Consider the following 26,000-nt stretch of genomic DNA (forward strand, 5'->3'; position numbering starts at 1 on the left):
TATTTCTCACTTCCACTGTATAATCATAACAGATTTGATTTAGGTCATACCTGAATGGTTTAGTTGTTTCCCCTACTTTCTTCAATTAAGTCTGCATTTGGCAATAAGCAGTTCATGATCTGAGCCACAGTCAGCTCCTGTTCTTGTTTTTGCTGACTATATAGAGCTTCTCCATCTTTGGCTGGAAAGAATATAATGAGTCTGATTTCGGTGTTCACCATCTGGTGATGTCCATGTGTAGAGTCTTCTCTTGTGTTGTTGGAAGAGGGTGTTTGCTATGACCAGTGCATTCTCTTGGCAAAACTCTATTAGCCTTTGCCCTGCTTCATTCCGTATTCCAAGGCCAAATTTGCCTGTTACTCCAGGTGTTTCTTGACTTCCGACTTTTGCATTCCAGTCCCCTATAATGAAAAGGACATCTTTTTTGGGTGTTAGTTCTAAAAGGTCTTGTAGGTCTTCATAGAACAGTTCATCTTCAGCTTCTTCAGTGTTACTGGTTGGGGCATGGATTTGGATTACTGTGATATTGAATGGTTTGCCTTGGAAACAAACAGAGATCATTCTGTCGTTTTTGAGATTGCATCCAAGTACTGCATTTCAGACTTGTTGACCACGATGGCCACTCCATTTCTTCTAAGGAATTCCTGCTCATAGTAGTAGATATAATGGTCATCTGAGTTAAACTGACCCATTCCAGTCCATTTTAGTTCGCTGATTCCTAGAATGTTGATGTTCACTCTTGGCATCTCTTGTTTGACCACTTCCAATTTGCCTTGATTCATGGACCTAACATTCCAGGTTCCTATGCAATATTGTGCTTTACAGCATCGGATCTTGCTTCTATCACCAGTCACATCCACAACTGGGTATTGTTTTTGCTTTGGCTCCATCCCTTCATTCTTTCTGAAGTTATTTCTCCACTGATCTCCAGTAGCATATTGGGCACCTATCGACCTGGGGAGTTCCTATTTCAGTATCCTATCATTTTGCGTTTTCATACTGCTCATGGGGTTCTCAAGGCAAGAATACTGAAGTGGTTTGCCATTCCCTTCTCCAATGGACCACATTCTGTCAGACCTCTCCACCATGACCCGGCTGTCTTGGGTGGCCCCACATGGCATAGCTTAGTTTCACTGAATTAGACAAGGCTGTGTCCATGTGATTAGATTGACTAGTTTTCTTTGATTATGGTTTCAGTTTGTCTGCTCTCTGATGCCCTCTAGCTACACCTACTGTCTTACTTGGGTTTCTTTTACCTTGGACGTGGGGTATCTCCTCACTGCCACCCCTCCTGATCTTGGACGTGGGGTTGCTCCTCTCGGCTGCCGCCCCAGATTGATGAATTTTAGGTAGTTATAAATGAGTGTGTCTTCATGGTCCTTTATCATATTCATCCATATAGTTGCATAATATGACTGCATTGGAATTTATAACCATCTTTCTTCAGGGAGTAGGTCTAGATAGATAGCCCATGAATTAGAGGTGTTAAAAATTAAGAGAAACTGTTTAATATTTTCCTAACTCACCCACATAGGGCTGTTAATTTATTAATCTAGGGGATGACAGACCATTGCCCGCAAATTTTATTCACACACAAGTACTCACATTCACTTCCATATTGTTTACCACTGCATTCATGTTGGTCTTTCATAGAAGGTTGCCTCTGATGCAGCTGTTCACAAAGAGCAGAATAAGGCCTCTGCAGTGTGTTCAGTGGACCAGAAAGGAGGGGGCATCAATCTTCTCTATCCTCCAGTTTCTCAACAAGGTATTCTGTCTGAAATGGATGCAGCTGATACCAGATTTGCTGTCAGTGACTCCTGGGTCTCCACCAAGGTTCCTGTCTGCGGAAAAAGTCAGAGACTCAGTCTGTTCTCAGAACATCATCAACAGGAAGGACATGGCAGCTGTTACTGGTCCAGCTCATCACCAAGGCTCCCTCTTACAATGGGCTGGGGTGTTCTGTTCTGTTGTCCCATCTGACTTATGCTTTTCAACACACACACGGCCTCCTTCCCCCCCACCCTCTCCCCCCGCCCACACACACAACCCCACTCACCTGCTCCTCTGTTTACCTGTCCTCACCCCCTTGGATGGACTTCCTTCTTGTCAGTTGTTTCTTCCTAACACAAACACAAAAACAGGCATCATTGTTTGAGCAGGCTGAAATATATTATCCAAAATATACTATCAGTCCAGTCTTAACACAGACTGGACTGTGTAACATATATTTGCATATATGTTACAACAAAACCAACATATTTGCACAATATATTTCTACAGTAAAGTTATGACAGGATTACTTCGTGAATTCCCCTTGGCTATTCGACTTACCAAAAGCAGCTTTGCAAAATGATTTATGATGATCATAATAGGGTGTGTTTTAAAAAAACTTGCATAAATGTGGGAGCTTACAGAGCTATAGTGCTTTGATTGGGAACTCGGATTTGTGAATGTCACCATTCCCAGGTTTCAGTACCAAAGGCCCCCTGCCCACCATTTTTGCCTCTTATTTTCCTCAGTTTTGGGGGGCTAGACAAGGGACTGTCAGAAGCTTGCTTTCTTAATGGCGTCCTTCCTAGAATCTTAACTATTACAGACAGTTCTCTGATTATAATAGTTGTTGTTCAGTTACCCAGTCATGTCCGACTCTTTTCGACCCCATGGACTGCAGCACGTCAGGCGTCCCTGTCTTTCACCATCTCCCAGAGCTTGCCCAAACTCTTGCCTGTTGGGTCCGTGATGCCATTCAGCCATCTCATCCTTTGATGGCCTCTTCTTCTGCCCTCAATCTTTCCCATCATCAGGGACTTTTCCAGTGAGTTTTCTGTTCATATCAGATGACCAAAATACTGGAGCTTCAGCATCAGTCCTTCCAGTGAATATTCAGTCTTGATCTCTCTTAATATTGACTGGTTTGATCTTGCTGTCCAAGGGACTCTTAGGAGTCTTCTCTGGCACCACAATTCGAAGGCATCAGTTCTTTGGCGTTCTGCCTTCTTTATGATCCAGGTCTCACAACCATACGTGACCTCTGGGAAGACCATAGCCTTGACTATACACACCTTTGTTGGCAGAGTAATGTGTTTGCTTTTCAACATAATGCCTAGGTTTGTCATCGCTTTCTTGCCAAGAAGTGATCATCTTCTGATTTCATGGCTGCAGTCATCACCATCCACAGTGATTCTGAAGCCCAAGAAAAGGAAATCTGTCACTACTTCTACGTTTTCCCCTTTTTGCCATGCAGTAATAGGGCCGGATGCCATGATCTTAGTTTTTTAATATTTAGTCTTAAGCCAGTTCTTTTCATTCTCCTCCTTCACTCTCATCAGGAGGCTCTTTCATTCCTCTTGCTTTCCCATTAGACTGTATCATCTGTGTATCTGAGGTTGTTGATGTTTCTCTCACCTATCTTGATTCCAGTTTGTAGCTCATCCAGCCCAGGATTTCTCATGATGTGTTCAGCATATAGGTTAAACAAACAGGGTGACAGCAGACACCCTGTTTGTACCCCTTTCTCGATCTTGAACCAATCGGTTGATCCACAGGGGGTTCTCACTTGCTTCTTGACCTGCACATAGGTTTGTCACGAGATAGGTAAGATGATCTGGTATTCCCATCTCTTTAAGAGCGTTCCAGAGTTTGTCATGATCTACACAGACAAAGGCTTTAGCGTAGTCAATGAAACAGATGGATTTTTCTGAAATTTCCTTGCTTTTTCTACAATCCAGCAAATGTTGACAATTTGATGTCTAATTCCTCTTTCTTTTTTAAAGGATTACAATAGTACAATATACTTATTGGAGATATTTGTAAACAGAGAAGGAGGAAAACACTTCATGATAACACTCAAAGACTTTAATTTAGGCTTCTCTCTACTTAAGCACGTAAAAGCTATGTTTAACTTAACATATCCACCAGGTTGTCCCTGGTGCCTCCGTGGTAAAGAATCCACCTACTAATGCTGGAGACAGAGATTCAATCCCTGGGTTGGGAACATCCCCTGGGGAAGGAAATGGCATCCCCCTCCAGAATTCTTGCCTGGTAAATCCCATGGACAGAGGAGCCTGGTGGGTTACAGTCCTTGGGGTTGCAAAAGAGTTGGATATGACTTAGGGACTAAAAAACAGCAACAGTCCACAACAGAACCCCCAGTTCCCTCATTTTCAACTACACCCCATCGTATAGAAATACTGAATGACAGCTGAATAGGAAATCTGAAAATAAGGTGTTTTTTTTTTTTTAATGAAAACATAAAAATGCTGTGTTGTTGTGGCAGTTTCAACAGTGATTTATAGCTGTTCTCATTGGTATGTTTATTAACTCCATTTTTTAGAGTAATATTAATATGTATTTACTCAAAGGTTTCTATAGCAGAGCAAGTTGACTTTTAAGAAGTACATTAATCCACCTATTTTGAAATAGAGCTCATCACTCTGCATCCATGACAGAATGCATTGAGACACTGCAGAGTAGACTTGTTTTTCCTGTCCACATCCTTTGCTTTATTCCATCGTTACAAGAACACAAATAAGCCAGACACAGGAAGATGGGGAAGGGGGTGATGTCTGGATACACATACAGCAGTTTTTCAAGAAGAGCAAGCACTTCAGTTAATCCTCCAAAAAGCCCTAATTATATACATCAACATGCCTGAAAAGTTTCCCCAATCTTGTATGCTAGCTCATGTGATGGTTATGTTTCAGTCTTAACAAATTATCAAAAATCCAGCATTGATACATTTTTATTGTTTAATTTTGTTTTTTGCAAAAACATTCCTAGGTATTCCTTGATCCTGATGATAGTGTGTTATATTGTACATAGAAATCTCCAAGTATCTCCTAAAGTGATAATGGGAAAATTTCTTAAAATATGTACAATTTAGGTTTTTTAATAAAAACTTTAGCTATATTAACCAAATACCTAAAATGTTATCTATACTAGTTAGGAATAAGTGACTGCATGTGGGGGAATTCCCTGGTGGTCCAGTGGTTAGACCTTGGCACTTTCACTGGTGTTGCCCGAATTCAGTCTTGGGGAACTAAGATCCCACATTGTGAGGCCCAAAAAAAAAAAGTGATTGAATGTGCATATGTAACATATGGAATTTCTCTCCCTGAACACCAAATCCAGTGAAACTAGCTGGAACAATTCTCCATGTTTTACCTCTTCATTTCTTTCACCCATTTTAACAGACTGGTACACTGCCTGGGGGCAGTCCATGCCTTTGAAATTTAAAATGCTCTTCCTCAGCAGGAAGTTCTCATCTAAGAATTATTATAGCTGGATGTGCTTGAATTATACTATTATTCAGACCTGGAAAGAAATGCTAAAGCAACGTATCCTGTATGGCTCAGAAAGCTGTTGCTACAAGTGGAGAGCCATCTTTTTAATAGACATCTCTCCAAAATAAAGATTATTTCATTTTAAATTGGTACAAGTACAGAATCATTTCTAGCTGCCCTGACTGAAATGCACCAGAGATAAATACTGAGTACTCCATTAACACCGCACTAAGAATCCAGGCTCACTGTGTTTGGAGTCAGATACTAGTGAGAGTTTGTCCTTTCACAGAAGTGGAATTATTTCTCCTGGTCTTGCGAGTGACTGCTTGCTGGGTGCTGCTGGGTTTGTGGTGTGCAAACCAGCCAGATGGCATGTGCTAGAGAGCAGTGTTCCGTGAACTCTGGAAGCCTCACTATGTGGGAGACTGGTCTCCTTAGGGTTATGGGATAGGGTCAGGATATAACCCTTGCAGCTGCAGGAAAAGGTAACACTTGCTCCTAATTTTCTCTTGTCTCTAAACACATCCTGAAGTCTCAAATTGGGTTTAAAAACACTACAGAAAATTCCTTGATAACAAGAAAAAAGGACAGAAGCAGCAAAATGCTCACACAGGGCCTGTTCCTTCTGGTCTTTATTCATTGTTTCCTGGAGTTGAGCTTGGCTGCTGCTTCGCACTCTCCCAGCACTTCTTCACTTTCCAGTGTGGCTTCAGCCTGGCAGCTCTGCTGCTGCTGCTAAGTCACTTCAGTTGTGTCCGACTCTGTGTGACCCCAGAGACGGCAGCCCACCAGGCTCCCCTGTCCCTGGGATTCTCAAGGCAAGAACACTGGAGTGGGCTGCTATTTCCTTCTCCAGTGCATGAAAGTGAAAGTGAAGTCACTCAGTTGTGTCCAACTCCTAGCGACCCCATGGACTACAGCCTACCAGGCTCCTCCGTCCATGGGATTTGCCAGGCAAGAGTACTGGAGTGGGGTGCCATTGCCTTCTCTGGCAGCTCTGCTAAAGCTGCGCTAATGTTCTCACATTCTTGCCCTTCTCAACTCGGCCGTATTTAACAATGTTGACCTGCTTTGCCTCTGCAAGAGTCTGCCATGAGCTCTGGCAGCCACTGGTTTCACAATGCCGTATGTTTCTGCCCAGCACCCTCATTTCTCCCAGAGCCCTTGCTTTGCTCTTAGCTCTCAGGTGTGGATTTAATAATAGCTGTCACTTGTGGCATGTTTTAGAGCCACTTGTGCTAACTAAAAGTACACATCATTTTATCCCTTGGACAACAATGTGAACTATTCTGATTCCAGTTTTACAGATAGGGTGTGTGTGTATGCTCAGTCGTGTCCAACTGTTTGCAGCCCCAGGAACTGTAGCCATCAGGCTCCTCTGTCTATGGAATTTTCCAGGCTACAATACTGGAGTGGGTTGCCATTTCCTACTCCAGCAGATAGGGTAACTGAGGCATAGTCATTGGTTCATTTATTTTATGCACAAAGGAGGAAAAGATAATTGTAAGATCTTTCTAGCTTCTAAAACTAATTGGTTTGAGTTAGAAATTCAAATATGAAATTAATTTGAATTCCTTTGTCATAATTATTAAGAAAAAACTGGAAATAGAACTGCCTTATGATCCAGCAATCCCACTGCTGGGCATACACACTGAGGAAACCAGAAGGGAAAGAGACACATGTACCCCAATGTTCATTGCAGCACTGTTTATAATAGCCAGGTCATGGAAGCAACCTAGATGCCCATCAGCAGATGAATGGATAAGAAAGCTGTGGTACATATACACAATGGAGTATTACTCAGCCATTAAAAAGAATACATTTGAATCAGTTCTAATGAGGTGGATGAAACTGGAAGCTATTATACAGAGTGAAGTAAGCCAGAAAGAAAAACACCAATACAGTATACTAACGCATATATATGGAATTTAGAAAGATGGTAACAATAACCCTGTGTACGAGACAGCAAAAGAGACACTGATGTATAGATCAGTCTTATGGACTCTGTGGGAGAGGGAGAGGGTGGGGAGATTTGGGAGAATGGCATTGAAACATGTATAATATCATGCATGAAACGAGTCGCCAGTCCAGGTTCGATGCACGATACTGGATGCTTGGGGCTGGTGCACTGGGACAACCCAGAGGGAGGGTATGGGGAGGGAGGAGGGAGGAGGGTTCAGGATGGGGAGCACGGGTATACCTGTGGCGGATTCATTTTGATGTTTGGCAAAACTAATACAATATTGTAAAGTTTAAAAATAAAATAAAAAAAAGAAAAAAAAGAATAAATTAGTGTGAAGACAAAAAAAAAAAAGGCCTTTAAATTTATATTTAAAGGATATACATATTCAACTTCCCATGTCCAGGTATCTCAAAAAGGACTTGTAAAAATAAAAGTTTAATCACAGCTAAACAGAGAACAACATCACATTATAGTGTTTTTCTCTCTCCAGCTTTATTCCTAAAATTTATTGATCTTAGCTGTCCAGAGTTCCTTTTTATTACTTAAATTGCTAATTGAAGACTTAACATCCCCAAAGACTCAAGTGAAATTTCAGTATCTAGAACTGAATCAGAAAGAGCAAGGTGTAAAGACTTGATTAAAAAACATAGGAAACAGGTTTTCCAAGTAGAGTATGTGACGTTCTACATATGCTCCCATCCCCACCTGTACTTCCTCCGAATCACATCTCTCTCTCTCAGCCAAGCTCAAAAGCCACGTCTGAGAATCCTCAGGTTTCGCCTCCTTGTCTTCATGGCCGATCTCTCCTGATTGTAGCCTTCAGTCTGTACTTTGCCATTTTGCATCTGATGAACTGCATCATAAAATGTTCTCATTATTTCACTGTCTCACCTCCCCTTGCAGCTTACACAAGTATGACTTTGGGGGTCAGGTACTATGTCATATTTCTTTGGTAAACCCCCTCGGATGTATTGTGGAGCACTTGTGACCTCTTGCTTAATGAACACAGGAGAAGATACATACCAGAGTAGGTAACTTTCCTGAATTCTCACAGTAAGAGTTAATGGACATTATTAGATTTTAACTTTACTGCAAGGCTAGATAGTTTCAAGTGAATGGCCCTAATTCCAACAGTGAAAGAAAGGAACCTGTTTTCTTGCGTCTGCTGAAAGAAGGCAGGCTCCTTCGATTGAAAAACTCCTGTTAATGCAAGAAGAAGGTAAATGATACAGTTCAATTTTGAATTGTAGCCCTACACAATTAAATTATGTAGCCTTACACTCTTCAGTTTGGTGCCTATCAAACCAGTACACTTGCCAAAGCAGAACTGGGAAAGAATGGTTTTTCATGCAAGGTTGGTGTTTTAAAAAGCAGCACAATATTGTAAAGCAATTATCCTCTAATTAAACATTTTTTTTAAAAAGCAGTGTTGATGATAAGCCAGGAAATAGGACACTGCTACTAATATAATTTCTCCACTGGCCCCCAGCTCCAAGAATCAAGGAAGAGAATTTTGATATGACAAAGATCTTATATGCTTGTATAACTCAAGGAAACTATGAGCCATACTGTGTAGGGCCACCCAAGACGGATAGGTCATAGTGGAGAGTTCTGACAAAACGTGGTCCACTGGAGGAGGGAATGGCAACCCACTCCAGTATTCTTGCCATGAGAACCCCATGAACAGTACAAAAGTAACTTAAGATAGGCCTGCTCAAAAAACAGCTGAAACCACATTTAGCTGCTGATGGAATATAGCAACGAGACAGTAAAGACAGCAGAACGCCATTTGCATGAATACATAAAAAATGAAGGTTGGCGTATACTCTCAGATCTTGCCCAAATATATTCGTTCCACTTGCTTTTCTATTTTCAGTTCTTTATTTAGAACTGGCCATGTCTTCACCGTTCTGTAGGTGTTTCTAATGTTGGTAGCCTCTAGTGTGTTCCAGAGCAGTGCCTTTCAAAGTCTTGACTGCAGTCCACAGTAAGAAGCTGCACAATCCATGATATGTGTATCTGATAATTCCATTTAAAAATGCTGGCTATGACATCAAATTACTTGCACATCTCACCACCAGGATGCTGTTTCTTCTATTGTTGGGACAATTAACAGTTTCAATTTCTGTTCTAAAAGTGCTCATCAGCCCTGCCATGGGCTCTTGTCAAAGTACTTAAGAGTCTCATTTTCTGTCTGGCTGCTTCTATCTTCCAGGGCCTAGACCTTTCCTAATGAAGGAGGAAGAAGATACAGATGTAAAAAAGTTGTTTTAAATGATGATAAGTCAGCTTCAGCTTATAGGAAGTAACTGACATAGGACTTCTGTTCTTTTTGAAAAAACATAGCTTAGACTGAGTTGCTGCAATTTGAAGACTAGACTATTATTAACTTACTGAAGTGGAATGTGGCAAGTACAAACATGTTTTCACATATGTTTAAGAAATACAAAAAGTTTACTTAAATCACTATCAAAAGCAGAATACAAAATACTTTGCAATTCAAAGTAGTGCAGTGTTTATCCTCTCACAGATTAATTCTAAAGAAAAAACTATCATTTCAAGGGAGGTAACACAAATTCTTGATAAGAATTATAAACTGAGTTTATTTGAGCTCTGGGGCCTCCTCGTTCTCCAAGGTCTCCACCATCAACAGCTCAAACGGATTGCTTCCTTCATGCCAACTCCTGGCGTTCAGGGTGGTTCCCACTCTGTTCTCTGACCAGCTGATACCTGATTTCTTCTGCTTTCTTCTTTTTGAATTTAATTTACCCTTTGGTAGGAATAGTTCAGCAGGGGCACAGGATCTTGTGGCACTGAACAGATGTTCGTAGAGTTGCTGGGCCTCAGGACACAAGCGCAGGAGGCTCTCCACCGAGGCCGATGTCAGTAGTTGTCGGCACAGACCATGCACCAGGCTGCCACTGTACAGTCTGCTCAGGGAAGAGGAGAGGGTATCATTACAGTCGAGGCTCCTGCGCTGGGACAGCTGTCACTAACGTGGCTTCAACAGATGCATCAAATACTGAGAACACTGCTTCTATAAAATCATTATTACTTACTCAAGGATAATCTGTTTCTTGAAAGAAGGAACTGAATTGTTACAAAGATTACTTCTTGGCTGGTAATACTTAGAACTTTTTATCTACAAAGTAAATGATGGGTGCTTGCTGGTTCTGCAACTGGCCCCAATTTGAGCAGGCCTCTTAACACTTCAAAGAAAAGGAGTTAAAATGCCTCTGATTAAACACACAGGTAGGCTGTTGAATACAAGAAAATTTAATTTCATCATTTGTGAGGTCATTGGTTCACTTGGATTAAAAACTCCACAAATACAAGCTGAGATGAACTGGAAGCCACAGATTTAATATTAATATATAACTTACTGCCAAGGTTGATTGGTACCTTAGCAACTGATGGAGAACCACCATTTATTTAGTATACATCATGACTTAAAGAGCCTTTGATGCTGAGATGCAGGAACAACTCTCCTGCTGAAATCACTATTAAGGGAACTGTTTCTGCTGTTTTGTTTTAAATAGATCTGTGGTCACTAGAGAGGATCCAGTCAAGGATGGCCAAAATTATTAAAGGAAAGGAATAAAGAATCCATAGGTCAAAGGGCAATTAATCTTATTTGGTAGAAAGTTCCAGGGTGTATTAATGTAATAGGGGCCTGGCTGGGTTAGCAGGTTTGTGTGGCCACCTGAGATTGCTGGGGGTCTGTGGGAGCAGCTGAGGCCCAGGTGCTGTCAAGCTGGCAGGCCTGATGGGCTGACATGCTGGCAGCAAGAGCTTCAGGCACTGCACTCATGAAACGGGAGAGGCAGGCACCCGGCCCTCAGCACAGGAGAGGTAGCCAGGTGGTTAGAGGTCCTACTCTGTCAACAGTCAGGGTCACACAGGGGTGCCAGGACAATGTGGGGACAGGCTGATCGCGGTGTTCTCCGAGTCCCAGGCTAAGGACTGGCTGGACAGGGTCTGGGGACCTGGTCCTGAGTGCACTGGCAGCTGAGATCTGCCTCTAGCCAGGCCTGGGTGCGAGGACCGACTGGGTGCTGGACGAGTGCTCCTGGGCAGGGGACTGGCCCACATGAGGACCCTCTGCTCTTAGCCAGAGCCTGGACCTCAGAGGATGAAAGTCAAGCCTTGGGACTTTGAACAAGTAAAATGAGGGGTAACATCGCTTTGCTTAAGGAATTAGGTGTTAAAAGCCGCAAGGAAGCAAGGAAACAGAATTTAATGCCTCTCCTTCCCTTTCTCAAAACAGAGAATAACAACTGTTTTGTTACAAGTGTACAGGAATATCAGGACCTGACCAAGAACAAAGGATCTGACATCAAGAAGTTTGCAACAACTAACCATGCCCTCCCTTACTTTTCCTATAAAAGGGCTTTGCTGAAAGCTTTTGGGGTAATTTTCGGTTTTTAAGGCACAAGCCACCCATCTCCTTGCATGGCCCTGCAATAAACCCTTCTCTGCTCCAAATTGCAATATTCTGGTGGTGTTTGGCCTCACTGAGCGGCACACAGACTTACCTTCAGTAACATTAACAACAGTATTTACTGCTAGGAAGCTTTGAACTTGAAACATTTCAAGTCATACCAGTACACATGAAATGCCTCCATATAAAACTAATTTATTCAATAAATATGTGAGTACTTTACTGAATGCGAGGCTCTGGGGCTACAGCAAACAAGTCCTTAGCCCTCCCAGGGCTTATAATCAAGTGCAGAGATACATGTAACTGCAAGTCTATTTTCTAACCATCTCCCTTTTATCTTTCTCACTCACTCCCTCAAATATACAAATCACTCAGATGGCCACTCTGTTGATCCTACCACCCTTTTCACTGGCCCACACCCTACTGCTAGCCTTTCCTTACACATTTTACACTCCACAGCCAAACATTAACTCACGTCCTAGCATGCAGGCTGTCTCTCCCTTCATATTTGTCTGGCAAAACAAAAGCCCCAGACAAAAAAAAAAATCAACATAAGCATCTAATAGTCACATCACTAAAAACTCTGTGACAACAGACTTTTTAGATGTTTTGCTCACTACACCCTAGCACAGAGTAAATATTTACCATCTGAATGAATGAATGAATAATAATATGCCAAGTGGTAAGAAATGCAAGTACAAAGACACAGAAGAGCAGCAGGACTACAGAGGCTAGAAGTAGAGAATATTTCAGTAAGATCATCAGAAAAAGCCTTCATACTGTGATATCTGAAAGAAATGAGGGGAAGTTATACTCTATCAACAACTGCCTCTTACCTTTAAGGAATTGATTTTTTTTTTGTAATTTGGAAAGCTTTAAAAAAAAATCATGGAAACTTTCTTCGGAAATATGGAAATAATTTAATATTTTTTAAACTTAGCATTATAGTTCTTCAGGTATAACAGTGATCCAAGACCAATTATACTAAATTTGGTTTCGTTAAAAAACCTTCTTTGCTTTAAATGTAAATAGAACTTTGACTTGCGGCCACCTGAACCGGCTTCCTGGTAGTTACTTACCGAGTTAGGTCTGGCTCCGGAAGAGGCGTGGACAGCAGTTGGTTGAGATACAGCCCCATCTGCAGGCAACACTGCCACTGACAGAAGACGTGAGCGGTGTCCAGGTCCAGCCGTGTGCCTGGAGGTGCCTTCACTCTCTGCAGCTCTGCATACAGCGTCTCAGCTCCACCGCCCCGCACAGCTTTCTCCTCTAGATAAGAGACACAGCCAAAGGGCAGTATTTCCAAAAACACTGTATCATCTTGTAGTATTTTTCCATATATAAAACTTCAGATTCCATAAAGAAAAAAACTAGTTTAAATAACCAAAATGCTTTTCTTTTCTGGCTCTTAGCTATTTTCATGTCAGTGTAAAAGCCTTTCGACATATAAACTGAAATATTTATACTGAGATGCCTTTTTAGTGACAACCTAAGTTTATTCAACCCCAAATTCTTTACTTTTCCTTAGAATAATATCTCTTCCTCTGATCTACTACCTGACCTTAAACACATCTGCATTTGAACTCTCCAAACCCTAAATCTGTCTCTGAAAAATACCAATTACTATGAAAAATTCCATTCTCTTTACTATTCTCTTTTGCTAAATTTCCTCAAAGAACAGTCGTGTGTTCAAAACACGCTTTAACTTCTGTTTTATGGGGAAAAAACAAAAGCAAGACTCTCAGAAAATCTGGCAAGTCATCCACCTGCTCAGTGTTGAAGGAAAAGCAGCAACCACCCCAGGAGACCTGCCTATACCCAGGTCCACATGCAGCCTGCCTTCCAGACCAACTTGGAAGGAAGGAAAAGGAGGCCCACCTTTTACCAATGAGCGAGCACCAAGGCACTGAGACTGCCTGGGTGGGGGTGGGGGTCCACATTCCTAAAAGAAAACAAACAGACCCTTGACATGCCCCTTCTTTTGGACTCAGGTAAAAACCTAATAGGCTGGTGCTCTGACAATCTTCTTAAACTATGTTTATATTCAGTGAGGGGAAACACCCTAATTTCTGTCCTAATTGGTAGCAGGCTGGAACTTACTTGCTTACAATAGTCTCTTCTGACAGAGGCTCTCACACTCTGGGGTGTCCTGGAGTCTCTGTTGGCTCATTGTTTCATGAACTTAATTTAAGCAGCAAATGTCAGAGTAGCGCTGTCCAGAACTTCCTGCAATGATGGGAATGTTGTCCAGTACAGCAGCCTCTAGCCATTTGTGGCTCCGGGGCATTTGAAATGTGAGTTCATTGAGAAGCTGAATGTTCAACTTTAAACAGCCACATGTGGCTCACAGCTATCATGTTAGATAGTGCTGTTCTAGAGTGTGACAACTGTTATACATGTTGGATAAAGCTCATAATCCTGTACAAAGGGTAATTTCATTAGAGGACTGACAGGCTCCAATGCTTCAATATTTTATTTCACCTGGTGTTTAAATGAAGATGCTGCTGTGTCGCTTCAGTCGTGTCCGACTCTGTGCGACCCCATAGACGGCAGCCCACCAGGCTTCCCGTCCCTGGGATTCTCCAGGCAAGAACACTGGAGTGGGTTGCCATTTCCTTCTCCAATGCATGAACGTGAAAAGTGAAAGTGAAGTCGCTCAGTTGTGTCCGACTCTTAGCGTCCCCATGGACTGCAGCCTTCCAGGCTCCTCCATCCATGGGATTTTCCAGGCAAGAGTACTGGAGTGGGGTGCCATTGCCTTCTCCGAAATGAAGATGAGAGTACCTCAAAGTGTATTTCTCTAATAGAAAGAGAAATCACTATTTCTACCATCATTAACTTACATACTAACAGAAACTTGCAGTGGAGAAAACAAAAAACAGCAGCATAAGCATTCACATTTACTGTTATTGTAGGTGTTCAGAAGTTCCACTAATGGGCAATTGGACGTAAGTCTCCAGGGCAGATGCTGCTGCTGCACTGAAGAGAGGGACAGGGAACACAGAGAAAAAAATGCACATGAAAATCGTGCTTTCAAGACTCAGCCTCAGGTGCCGTGGGGCAGGTGCGTGAGACAGCATCAGCACATCTTCACCGCTGTGCCCTTGGGGTCAGGGCACACGTGGTGCTCAGAAACATTGATCAAGGAATCAGAGCTGTCTGGGTGCCCCACTTCTAAGTTCTGATACAACTGATGGAAGTAAATAATCTGGGAACTTTTGTTTGTTTCAACTGTTGATTACATGCACGTAGCTCATGAAGACATACTCCTGGAACATGCAGGCACCTACCAGGGCTGCTGGCCATGGCACGCAAGGGCCCCAGCAGCATCCCCAGCAGCAGGGCCTGGAGGTGATGCAGCTTCAGCGTGGCCTCTGCGTGCTGTACCCAGTAGCAGCTGACAGCGACAGGCAACTTCAGCGCGGCAGGGACTGGGTCCAGGAGGCTCTGTTTCACCTTCAGCGTTTCTAACAGAAGCATCTGCCGGCTAGCGAAGGAGAGCTGGAAATACACACCAGACATTCTGCAAGTTACTTTGGGGAATGCCTTTTTTTTTTTCTAGTATGAAGACACTTTCCTGCAAATGAAACCAGGTCAGTTTTTTATCTTTCTGTGGAAAAAAATGAGCCCCACTTAGAGCATTAGAACCTTCGTGAGGGCTGGCATAAGTTTGGTGACCGGCTGGACGTGCTGTGGTCCTTTTTTACATCAGTCCGTGCCCCGGTCCACAACCCGTGTGGGCTGCTGGTTATCTTCAGTGTGCCTCTCACCCAGGAAGCTAGTGAAAACAATCCTCAGGCCCCATCCCTTAAAACTGATTCAGTAAATCTGAGGGGAGCCCAGAAATCTGCATTTGAACACTTCTGCTTTAAGAAACAAAGATCTACATTCAACCCTACCCTTCCTGCCAGTGACTGTGCCGGCCCCGGCCTCCATGAGGGCATCACTGACCACCTCCAGAAGGCAGACTGGGACGACATGCACCCTCTGCAGCATCCCACACAGCCTCTGTTTGTCTGGGTCCTGACTCAAATGTATGTCTTACTGTTTTCTTTCACAAGAGAATTGCCCCAGGATGGCCACTTCTAGTGGTGGGTATATTCCAGGGGAACAGGAATATTTACGGACTGCCTGCATCGTGCTAGTAACTCACCACACCAACTTTTACTCCAGGTTTCACATAAAGAAAGTAATAAGCTATGAGAGCTTCAGGCTCTGGTTGAAATAATTTTAACTTAATGAATATCTTTTCTTCTTTCTTTTTGATTTTTATTCTTTTTTAATTGAAGAATAGTTTTCTTAAGATTTAAGAAACATAAGGGACAGGTCACAGAGTTTCACAGAAAAGGAAATTAGGTCTATTAGAAGAGCACCTCAGGGTGACTTCACCATCAAACTCTGAGAGGAAAAATAATAGTTTGTATTTGTGGTGTCTGCACAAAGCCAGAAAAGACTTCCTTCTTAATTTTCTGGAAAGATGAGACTGCCTGGCACATTTCTCGGCATGTAACGCCTCGCAACAGCTGAAAATGGAGCTGTGACCTTGAAGTAAAACACATTGTAACTGACAACACAGTTTCACTGTCAATGTATGACAGCTTTTAATACAATGATTTATAGGTACTGGTTTTAATAACTAGATACTCTGATGAACTTTTTAAAATTAGAAATACACAAAGTGGTTTACAGCAGTCACCCACCCCTTTGGGAAGTAGCATTAATTACTTAAATTTAAATATATTCCTCATAATCTCCTAAACTGATAAAAGGACATACCAAGCAAAGCTAAGAAAACACATGAATTCTTTTCTGACATAATGCTTAAATTATTGAATTCTCTAGCCAAGTTACAACTTTTATAAACCAAGCAGAGTCTGGCCTTTGACTTCAGACAGGTTCTCCCTTCACTAACTCTGCAGCCGTGAGCAAGTTTCTGAGCTTTTCTATAGTCAGGTCTGATCATCTGTATAGTGGACACTAGTATGAGTTACACAAGATGTTTCGTAAGACTCACTCATCCATGTTCCCTTCCCAAAGGGGAACTGCTCTGCTCACAGCCCTTAAATCTAGTGAGGGTTCATCCCACTTTGACAAATCTGCAGAAGAAGCTGCCACAGAGGCAGAGGAGAGAGGCTGGTCTTGGCACACTGCCTTACTCTCCAAGAACGACCCCTTCCATCTCTCCTTACGGATAGCCTCTTGAGGGTTCACTTGAATGGTGCTCTGTCCACCGCAAGTAACACAGTGAAAATGGAAACTCTATCCTATGTGGTTACTGTGGGAACTAAATAAGAGATTATAAAGTTTCTATTACAAGAGCTGGCACAGAGCAGATGAAGTATTATTATTTTTTAAGCTAAAAAAAAAAAATTTATTTGGCTGCATCGAGTCTCAGCTGTGGCATGCAGGCTTAACTGCAGCATGTGGAATCTTCCCAGACCATAGATCAAACCTGCATCCCTTGCACTGCAAGGCGGATTGCCTACCACTGGGCCACCAGGTAAATCCCAGGTGAAGTACTATTGCCACATCATGTTAAGCAAACAAAATAAACACATACTATCACAAAGTTTCCATATGTGAACTTCACATCTCTGGAATCACATCTGCACCGATACCCTTTAGAATTACCGTGGGCTAATCAGAGCTAACAGCATGAATGAGAATACAGAATTGACTGTGCCAATGGAAACCCAAATGACATCTGCAGATACAACTAAGATCTCACCTCACTTTGAATACAGGTACATACTTGTCACCGCCACTGAGCCAGGAGTATTATCACACTGTACTCATTATCTCAACTTGATTTTCAGGCAGGAAAAGTGTCCCAACCCCTGTGTCATACCATACACACACACAAATATCAGTTCCAGATAGATTTCAGATCTAAATGTGAAAGGCAAAAATTTTTTTCATGACTTTGGAGCAGGCAATAAGCAGGTTACAAAAGTGATAGGCATAAATAATGAAATTTTAGAGTGTATTAAGAACTTCTGTTCATGAAAACATACTTGAGTGAAAAGACAATCCACAGCATACTCCCCACAATGCATGTTATTTGATAAAGGACCTGTATATAGGAATAAACCAAAAAACAGGAATACGGGAAAAGACTGAATAGAAGCTTAACAGAATATGCACACGGCCAATGAACACATGAAAAGGTGTTCAAATAAAGTCATCAGAGAAATGCAGATTAAGACCCATCAAATTGGCTAAAATGATGGCAACCATAATAGCTAAAATGTTTTAAAAGGATAGAAGACACCAAGTAAGGGTAACGGTGTAGTCAGAGGAATGCCCATAAACTGCTGTGGGAATATTTACTGGTGAAACCACTGTACAAGAGCACTTGGCAGTCTCCTAGGAGGAATGTATGTGTGTCTTATGTCCCAGCTACTACTCTCCTAGTTGACGTATAACCAGGAATGGAGTAGCTGGGACATATGACAACGTGCAACTGTCACGTTCTGTTGAAATGTGACCATATGTTTACTAAATGCTGTACACTCAGATGTTCATAGCACTATTCCTAACAGCCTAAACTGCAAACTGCCCAAATGCCCATCAGCTATTTAAAAAAAAAAACAGCTGGAAAAATCAATTGTGGCATATTCCCTCAATGTAAAAATACACAGCAATGAGAAATGAATGACCTGCAACTACACACAGTGATATGAATGAATCTCATTAATCTCATGAACATCATGTTGAATAAGACAGATGATTTATAAAGTGTAAAAAGTAACTATTCAGTGTTGTTAGAGATGAAGACAATGATCACAAGAGGTGAGGGAGAGAGTGACTGCAGCCACACGGGGCAAGCAGGGGTGCTGATAATGAGTCTTTACCCGGGTTCTCCTTATGTGCAACTGTCAAGCTGGTCAGAACTCATCAAGGTATAAATTATCTGTGCACTTTGCTATGTGGACACACGCAGGGAAGGATGAAGGGCAAAGCGGCAAAGGAAATATTTAGGGCTGATGGATGCACTCATTAGCTTAACTGTAGGATGGATTCATGGATGTAAATGTACATCGAAACTCATCAGAGTATGCACACTTAAAACAGACATTTCATTGTACATCAGTTACTTCTCAATAAAGCCATAGATTAAAAAAAAAAAAAAAGGCCTCCAACATTGCACCATTTATGTTGTGAGTAGAAATGTAATTTCAGCAACACATCCTTTAGAATGTTGCTGTTGGAGGGAATGAGAAGGCATCTTGAGACTGAAAAATGAGGCATGTGGCTCCATATAATCAATGGATTGGTTTATTATCAGGTAACTCACTCAGGGTGGGATCAGGATCTGGTGGACAACAATCGATCAGAAGCATTTGCAGGGGCCATTGGGACAATTTATAGTTAACCTGGGAGTGGGTGCTTGGAAACAGGGTATACATTCCTAAGTCAAAATTCGTGAATGGGTAACTGGTCTCATGGACATAGTCAGACTGCTTCAGAAAAGATTTCCATTGTTTGTGACTAGCAGAGCATAGAGGCCACAGGGTCCTAATGATTATTAAAAAGTCTCTATTAACCATAGAGCCCTTATGACAGAGGAGTGACTGATGGCCCTCAAGTACACTCCTGGGAAGGGTCAGCAGAAGAACAGGAAGAGCTATAAGGATTCAGGACACCATCAGTCATGCTAACAGCCACACTTATTTTTTATTGGTATGGGTAAAGTTTTAATAAATCCCTGTTTGGAATCTGACCTATGCTCAGCTCTAGTCAGTTGTGCTACTTAACATGATAAGAATGTCTCTCATGTAGACTTAAATGATAAATGAATTATACACACCAGATGTGAATGTCCAATCTTGGGCTTCCCTGAGCATGGTGACTTGTAATCAGGCATGTCCCTTGCAGGGACCTCAGAAGTTATGTATGTGGAATTGTTACAAGAAAGATTAGATCCTGTGGGGAAGCAGACCAATGGGACTTTTTCCTTCTTTAACTGAGACATAATTCCCATGTCATAAAATTCACCCCTTTAAAATGGTTTTAGTTTATTCGCGCCATGCCATGCATTCAAAGAGGAGAGTGAAAAAGTTGGCTTTAAAACTCAACATTCAGAAAACTAAGATCATGGCGTCTGGTCCCATCACTTCATGGCAAATAGATGGGGAAACAGTGGAAACAGTGACAGACTTTATTTTTTGGGGCTCCAAAATCACTGCAGATGGTGACTACAGCCATGAAATTAAAAGGCGCTTGCTCCTTGGAAGAAAAGCTATAACCAACCTAGATAGCATATTAAAAAGCAGAGACATTACTTAGCCAACAAAGATCCGTCTAATGAAGGCTATGGTTTTTCCAGTGGTCATGAATGGATGTGAAAATTGGACCGTAAAGAAAGCTGAGCGCTGAAGAATTGATGCTTTTGAACTGTGGTGTTGGGAGAAGACTCTTGAGAGTCCCTTGGGCTGCAAGGAGATCCAACCAGTCAATCCTAAAGGAAATCAATCCTGAATATTCATTGGAAGGACTGATGCTGAAGCTGAAACTCCAATCCTTTGGCCACCTGATGTGAAGAACTGACTCACTTGAAAAGACCCTGATGCTGGGAAAGATTGAAGGTGGGAGGAGAAGGGAACAACAGAGGATGAGATGATTGGATGGCATCACTGGCTCAATGGACATGAGTTTGATTAAACTCCGGGAGCTGGTGATGGACAGGGAGGCCTGGCGTGCTGCAGTCCATGAAGTCGCAAAGTCGGACATGACTGAGTGACTGAATTGAACTGAACGAATGCCTGTGCTGTGCCATGCCATGCTAACTCACTTCAGTCATGTCTGACTCTTTGTGACTCTATGGACATAGCCTGCCAGGCTCCTCTGTCCATGGGATTGTCCAAGCAAGAATACTGGAGTGGGTTGCCATGCCCTCCTCCAGGGACTCTTCCTGACCCAGGGATCGAATCTGGGTCTCTTAAGCCTTTTGCACTGGCAGATGGGTTCTTTACCACTAGAAATAAGCACGTGCAACCATCACTAATTCCTGAACATTTCATCACCCCAGAAAGAAAACTTTTCCTATTAGCAGTCATTCCTCATTGCCAAGAAGGCTCCTGGACCTACTGATGTGAATCCTATTCATCCTGCCTGAGCTGTTACCAATGGGGAGGCTAAAAGGGCTAGTTCCTGGTCACCTGTGTAGACATTCTGGGATGAATGATTTTTGGTTGAAGATGCTGTTCTGCCAAATATACGATGTTCAGCAACATACTTGGCCTCTCCTAACTAGATGGCAGTAGCAACAGGCCTCTTCCCCAAGTACTACCAATCAAGTGTCCCCTGACATCGCCAAGTGTCCCCTGGGGGCAAAATCACCTGCCATGGAGAATCAATGGTATATAACCTTGGGAGGACTCCAGCTCCTGATTCAGCATCCAGGGATGCTGTCCTGAGGTCCTATATCCTGGAGCTGATGGGCACTTGGAGTGGCCTGGGAGACTCCTGAGTCTGAATACTGAGTTGGATCTAATGAGCTTAGTTGCTCAGTCATGTCTGACTCTGTGCGACCCCATGGACTGTAGCCAGCCAGGCTTCTCTGTCCATGGGGTTCTCCAGGCAAGAATACTGGAGTGGGTGGCCATTCCCTTCTCCATGGGATTTTCCCAACCCAAAATCAAACCCACATCTCCTGCATTGTAGGCAGATTCTTTACCCTCTGAGCCACCAGGGATCCAACCCCCACCCTTACCCCCTCTCCCACAAATAAGTATTGCAATTGGAATTGTGATTTTATCTGCAATTAATTTGTAAATATAAGCAGCTTCATATCTATTTGTAGTTTTTAATATATATATGTAATATTACTAAAAAACAAAGTAAAGACTGGGATCCAAGAGACTTTTTTTTAACTTGAAAAGGGGGTTGGCCTGCTATTCAGGTTTAAGCAACAATGAGTTAGGTTAAAACTCATGTTTTCAGTATCAAACTAAGCAGATCATCCTGATGCCATAAACCTCAAGTCTAAAAAAAAGTTCTCATCAATAAACATGAAAAACTAGGCCCAAGCATCAGTATCAATTTTGTTAATTGCAATTCAGTGCAGTCTGAGATATTCGTTATGCCTTTGGTCAAGGCCTGAAGGCAAACTTTCCATTTTGTGCAGCTCAGAATTTTTTTCCCTTTCATTTTTAGTCACTAACTCCATTCTATTACTAGCTAGTTAACAACACACCAGTAGTAATAACCACAAAGCTAACACATGCTACTGAAGTACAGTGGAAATGGTAAATTTGGCACTAAAGGATCTAGGTTTGAGGCCTAACATGGATAACTCACTGGCTGATGATTCACATACTTTACTTAGAGTTCTAGTTTTCTCAGCTACGAAATAGAGGCAATATAGCAACCGACCTCAGCTTGTTATATTGAGAGTTAATACACATGAATGCACTTTATAATCTGTAATTTACAGAAATTGCAGTGGTATTACAAACACTTACCTCAGTCAATTTGCTTAAGTCAGAATGATCCTTGGGTAGTTCTACTGCATTAACAATCGATGTTTTGATATTTTTATTAATCCTTTCTACTTCGCTGAAAGTTGGAGGCTGAGGAGGCAGTGCATCCCAGGCCACATTACGTACATGTGGAGGAGCATTCACGAGGAGCCCATAGATGACTTGCCGGATGGGCAGAGAGATTCTGTGGGCGTTTGGTCGATGCATGTTTTCCACCTGTGTGTGGAGAATGGTCCGTCTCAGCACCAGAGCATCACTGATGAAAGGGGACAGTTGGCCCCTGGCTAAGGCCGCAAGCACCCATGGTGGTAAACCGGGATTCCAGGTGTCTGGGCAGGTGTAAGCACCATGCTGGAAGAAGTCCTGAAGCCTTCCCTGGGCCTGCACGTACTCCTCCATGGATCTGCACAGAAGTTCCTTCACGGTTCCTCGTCTCTTTTTGGGGAGATGGTTCAGAACGCTGTCTAATGCTTCAGTAGGGTCAGCGAAACGAGACAACCAATTTAGAAGTCCCAGCACTCGGTGATGTCTCCTACCCTTAGAATTGGCAGCCCCAAGAGGGAGTCGTACTTTACTCAAGAACGTCTCCATGACAGGCAGATTAACGTGGTCATTTCCACAGAGCACCGCGAAAAGAGGCAGCAGCGTTTTGTTCATAATGCCAAAGTGACAGCACAGCGCATCGAGGAAAAAGCACTTGGCAGGGATGTAGCGGTCTCGTGTGCCCTTGATGGTGTTCACATTTCTCCACTGAAAGCCATTCAATGGGCAAAACCCACTTTTCAGATCAAAAATGCAAAAGTCACTATCAGATGATAAGACGGGGCAATTCCAGTGATTAGCAAGGGTCATAATGTCCCGATCTGCTTCCGAAAAGCACTGGACGAAACATACCTGCAGCTTGGTCAGAACCTGTATGAACACCTCTCGGATGAGTAAGGGGCACACATACCCACCCCCTCCAACAGAAAGGGAATGGGCCATCTGGATCTTCTCCCTAGCTCGATCCTTTAAAGTGTTAAGCTTCTTATCTGAAATGTCACATCCTCCATCTAAGACAACATATGGACAGATTTTACAAGCAAATAGTGATTCAAAGAATTTTTGTACAACATCTGTAAAAGAATCATAGTCCCCTCCATACCGCAGCTCCAAGTTTGAACTGAAGTAAAGCCGGTGGAAGAGGGCATAACCGTCAATGATAATTTTTGTGTCTCGCAACTTAACATCGGTGAAGAACTCATTACTATGATCTTCTACAAAACTCATTAGACCTCGGATACCCATGATCATCTGAAGAATTGCCTGTTTAAAACAAGAGAACACATTTTTAATTGATGTCACAGATGGGGAACAAAGTAACTGTTTTCAGCACCATCAAATGAACAGCAAAGGTTATGAAGAAATCTTTAAATAGAACACATTAGGTGTTAGCACCTTAGTTCTTACCTAGATTCTGAGCCAACACCACCTAGCTGAGTTCTTTTTCATTCTCTCTCGCTTTCCCCAAGTGTTACAAGGCACAAATTCAATGGTTTCGTGGAATCTGCTCTTTGGACATGGATAGAGGCTGCTGACGTACAGAACTTCTGCAGACTTTAATATTGAGATAGTCATCATCCTACAACACAGAATATTTGTTTTGTGGGGTCAAAGTAAAAAATCCTAAGCTATAAAAATGATAACCTCGATCACTTAATATATCAGAAAACATAGGCTTCAGTTAACTAGTGTTCAGGGTCCCTGATATGGATCCAGTTTTTCTATTTTGATAATCAGTGTTTGAGAATTTCTTTGAGGCCTTGGCTCTAGGGCCTGTCTTAATTAGCATAGTTCCAAGTTTCAAGCCGGGAGGAACTGAATTCTCCAGTTTCACTCTAACAAGGGACTCTTCTCATCTGTCTCTGCATATCTGCCAGATTACTGAACATATCCTTCCCCAACCAGCTAAGTTCCAGGATAAGAATTGCTAGTTTCTCCTTTGCCCTCAGGCTCCAATATGGCTCAGCAATGCACGGTTACTAATGCTGTGTTTATTTAAAACTGTGAGATTTTGTCAAACATGGATCCTTTCTTTTGCATTAGTTTTGATTTTTAAAGAAACTGTGTTAGAATTTACCTTGATTACAGAGTTTTTGGGCTTCCTCTTGCATTCAGTGCCCAACTCACTTCACCTCAATATTGGCCCTGTGTGTCTCAACACCTTACCCTGTAGGGTACCTACTTCTCTGCAAGTCTCTCTTCTAAAGCAAATGAAAGTAGAGACCACATCAACTCATCCCAGGCTAGTTACAGCATCTTGCAGAGTAGATGTTCAACAAATTAGTGCTGGATAGGAGGGCGCACAAAAGGTCTGCTCCAAGTCCTCAAACACGGGCCTTCACACCCTGTCCCCACGCCGGCAGCGGCCACCTGCTTGGTCCTTTGGGAGGACCCTGGGGACCACGGCGAGAACTGGAGGACCAAGCAACTGAGCCAGACCTCCCAAGCGGAATCGGAAGTCTCCGCGTTTGACGTCACGGAGACCCCGGTTACCGGAAGTCAGTGGCGCAAACTCCGCAGGGTGTGAGGGGTCCACAGGCCTCGCATGAGGTCATTCAGGAAGCACCCTCCGAATGGCTGCCGTTAAGCTAGGGTAGCAAGGCCGCAGGACGGGCCGCCTTTTCCCCGCCCACCTGGGTCTGCGCACACTTCCGCTTAAATGACCCTCTTAGGGGCCGCCTCCGCGACTTCCCGGTATGCCCCGCGCCTGCTTCCTGGCAACGGCGCCCAGCAGCCGCGCCCGACTTCCTGGTACGGCCCGCGCTGTCTCCTTGGCAACGGCCCCCGCAGTCTGGGTCTCTAGCTCGCCCGGCTTGGCAATCGAGTTGTGAGGCGGCGCCTCCGGACTCCGGGTTACTGGAGGGACCCTGGGAGTGCGCGACGCACCCTCGCCCTCCACCCGGAAAGGTACGGGGAGACTCCTCAGGGCGCGCGGGCGTTCCAGGAATGTGATGGTTTCAGGGCAGCCTCTCCGGGACTCCGAATCCGCGCCTCCTCGCTTCTATTGGCTCTTGACCTTCTGGACCTGCTCCAGCCCTGAGAGGATGCTCCTGCCTCCTCCGTTTGTGTTAAGCTGCTTTGAGAAAACGTAAATTTAAAAAATTTAAGGCAAGGAATTATTCGTTTGACCCTAGGGTTAAAGTTTCCCTTAAGGTTAGATCCCTACTTTAGAAGAATGTGGTGTCAGATCTGCTTCTTCTCCATTGTTGTTACTGAGCCGAGATTGATATAACTTACAGTTCCACCCACCAAGAGTCAATGTGCAGCTTTTAGACTCTTATCTCTCTTATCCCACCAAACACACTTTGGGTAGCAGCTGGTTTGCTGGGCATTTAGCTGCTCTGACAGAGTTTACTGAACACCTACTCTGTGCCAGTCGCCGAGGACACAGAAAGAAGGTGTGCTCCTTGTGCTCAGGTTCCTTCATAGCCTCTGTAATGTGGGGGCAAGGGGACACTGATCAGTTCTCAGATGGCTGTGCAGTCGCAAAGAGGAGACTGATGAAACCATCGGCCCACCGTGGGACTGGGGAGAGGGCGGCGGATTGTCACTGAGAGACTGGGCTGGAGGGAGCTTAGTCTGGAGTCCTGTAGCGTTGGCCGCATTGCTGAGACACTGCTGGGCTTAAATGCTCATTTACAAATGAGAGCTCCTGGGAAATTGGACTTCCTCAGAACTATTCTGACCTTCCCTAGGCCGGGACCTTTATCTCATCTCTCCAATAAGGAGGATTACTGAAAGGGTCTTTTCAGTTGAAAAGGTTATGAGTCCATGCACTTTTCTTA

The 26,000-nt window shown here is 43.2% G+C and overlaps 2 protein-coding genes across 55 annotated transcripts in view; one reads left to right on the forward strand and one right to left on the reverse strand.

The window, feature by feature from the left end:
- Nucleotides 1–1,505: 1,505 nt before the first annotated feature.
- ASTE1 (asteroid structure-specific endonuclease 1) lies at nucleotides 1,506–25,112 on the reverse strand. 14 transcript variants are annotated; one of them, XR_015143819.1, is made up of 8 exons: nucleotides 24,849–24,973; nucleotides 23,623–23,794; nucleotides 22,156–23,478; nucleotides 14,980–15,190; nucleotides 12,769–12,958; nucleotides 7,954–8,101; nucleotides 2,060–2,123; nucleotides 1,506–1,844 (listed from the first exon to the last, which is right to left on the reverse strand). XR_015143819.1 is itself a non-coding variant. In XM_086345332.1 (7 exons), the coding sequence occupies exons 3-6, from the start codon at nucleotides 23,464–23,466 to the stop codon at nucleotides 2,072–2,074; spliced, it is 1,764 nt and encodes a 587-aa protein (XP_086201458.1). In that variant the 5' UTR covers nucleotides 23,467–23,478; nucleotides 23,623–23,794; nucleotides 24,849–25,044; the 3' UTR covers nucleotides 1,506–1,844; nucleotides 2,060–2,071. The 14 variants fall into 14 exon arrangements, 12 of the variants coding, with proteins under 12 accessions (XP_086201458.1, XP_086201614.1, XP_086201382.1 ...); XR_015143783.1 differs by lacking the exon at nucleotides 24,849–24,973 and adding an exon at nucleotides 24,293–24,745; XM_086345332.1 differs by lacking the exon at nucleotides 7,954–8,101 and having other exon boundaries at nucleotides 24,849–25,044.
- Nucleotides 24,881–26,000, forward strand: part of NEK11 (NIMA related kinase 11) — a 272,407-nt gene continuing 271,287 nt past the window's right edge. For 21 of the 41 annotated variants that reach the window (XM_086345852.1, XM_086345908.1, XM_086346034.1 and 18 more), the window contains exon 1: nucleotides 24,881–25,122. The gene's annotated coding sequence lies outside the window, so the exon portion shown is untranslated. The remainder of the gene's footprint in view (nucleotides 25,123–26,000) is intronic. The other 20 variants (XM_086345865.1, XM_086345969.1, XM_086346105.1 and 17 more) reach the window with 3 other exon arrangements.

Source organism: Bos grunniens, chromosome 1 (genome assembly GCF_055505025.1).
Source record: "Bos grunniens cultivar Pamir isolate PY7600 chromosome 1, Bosgru_T2T1.0, whole genome shotgun sequence".
In the NCBI taxonomy this organism is placed as follows: domain Eukaryota; kingdom Metazoa; phylum Chordata; class Mammalia; order Artiodactyla; family Bovidae; genus Bos; species Bos grunniens.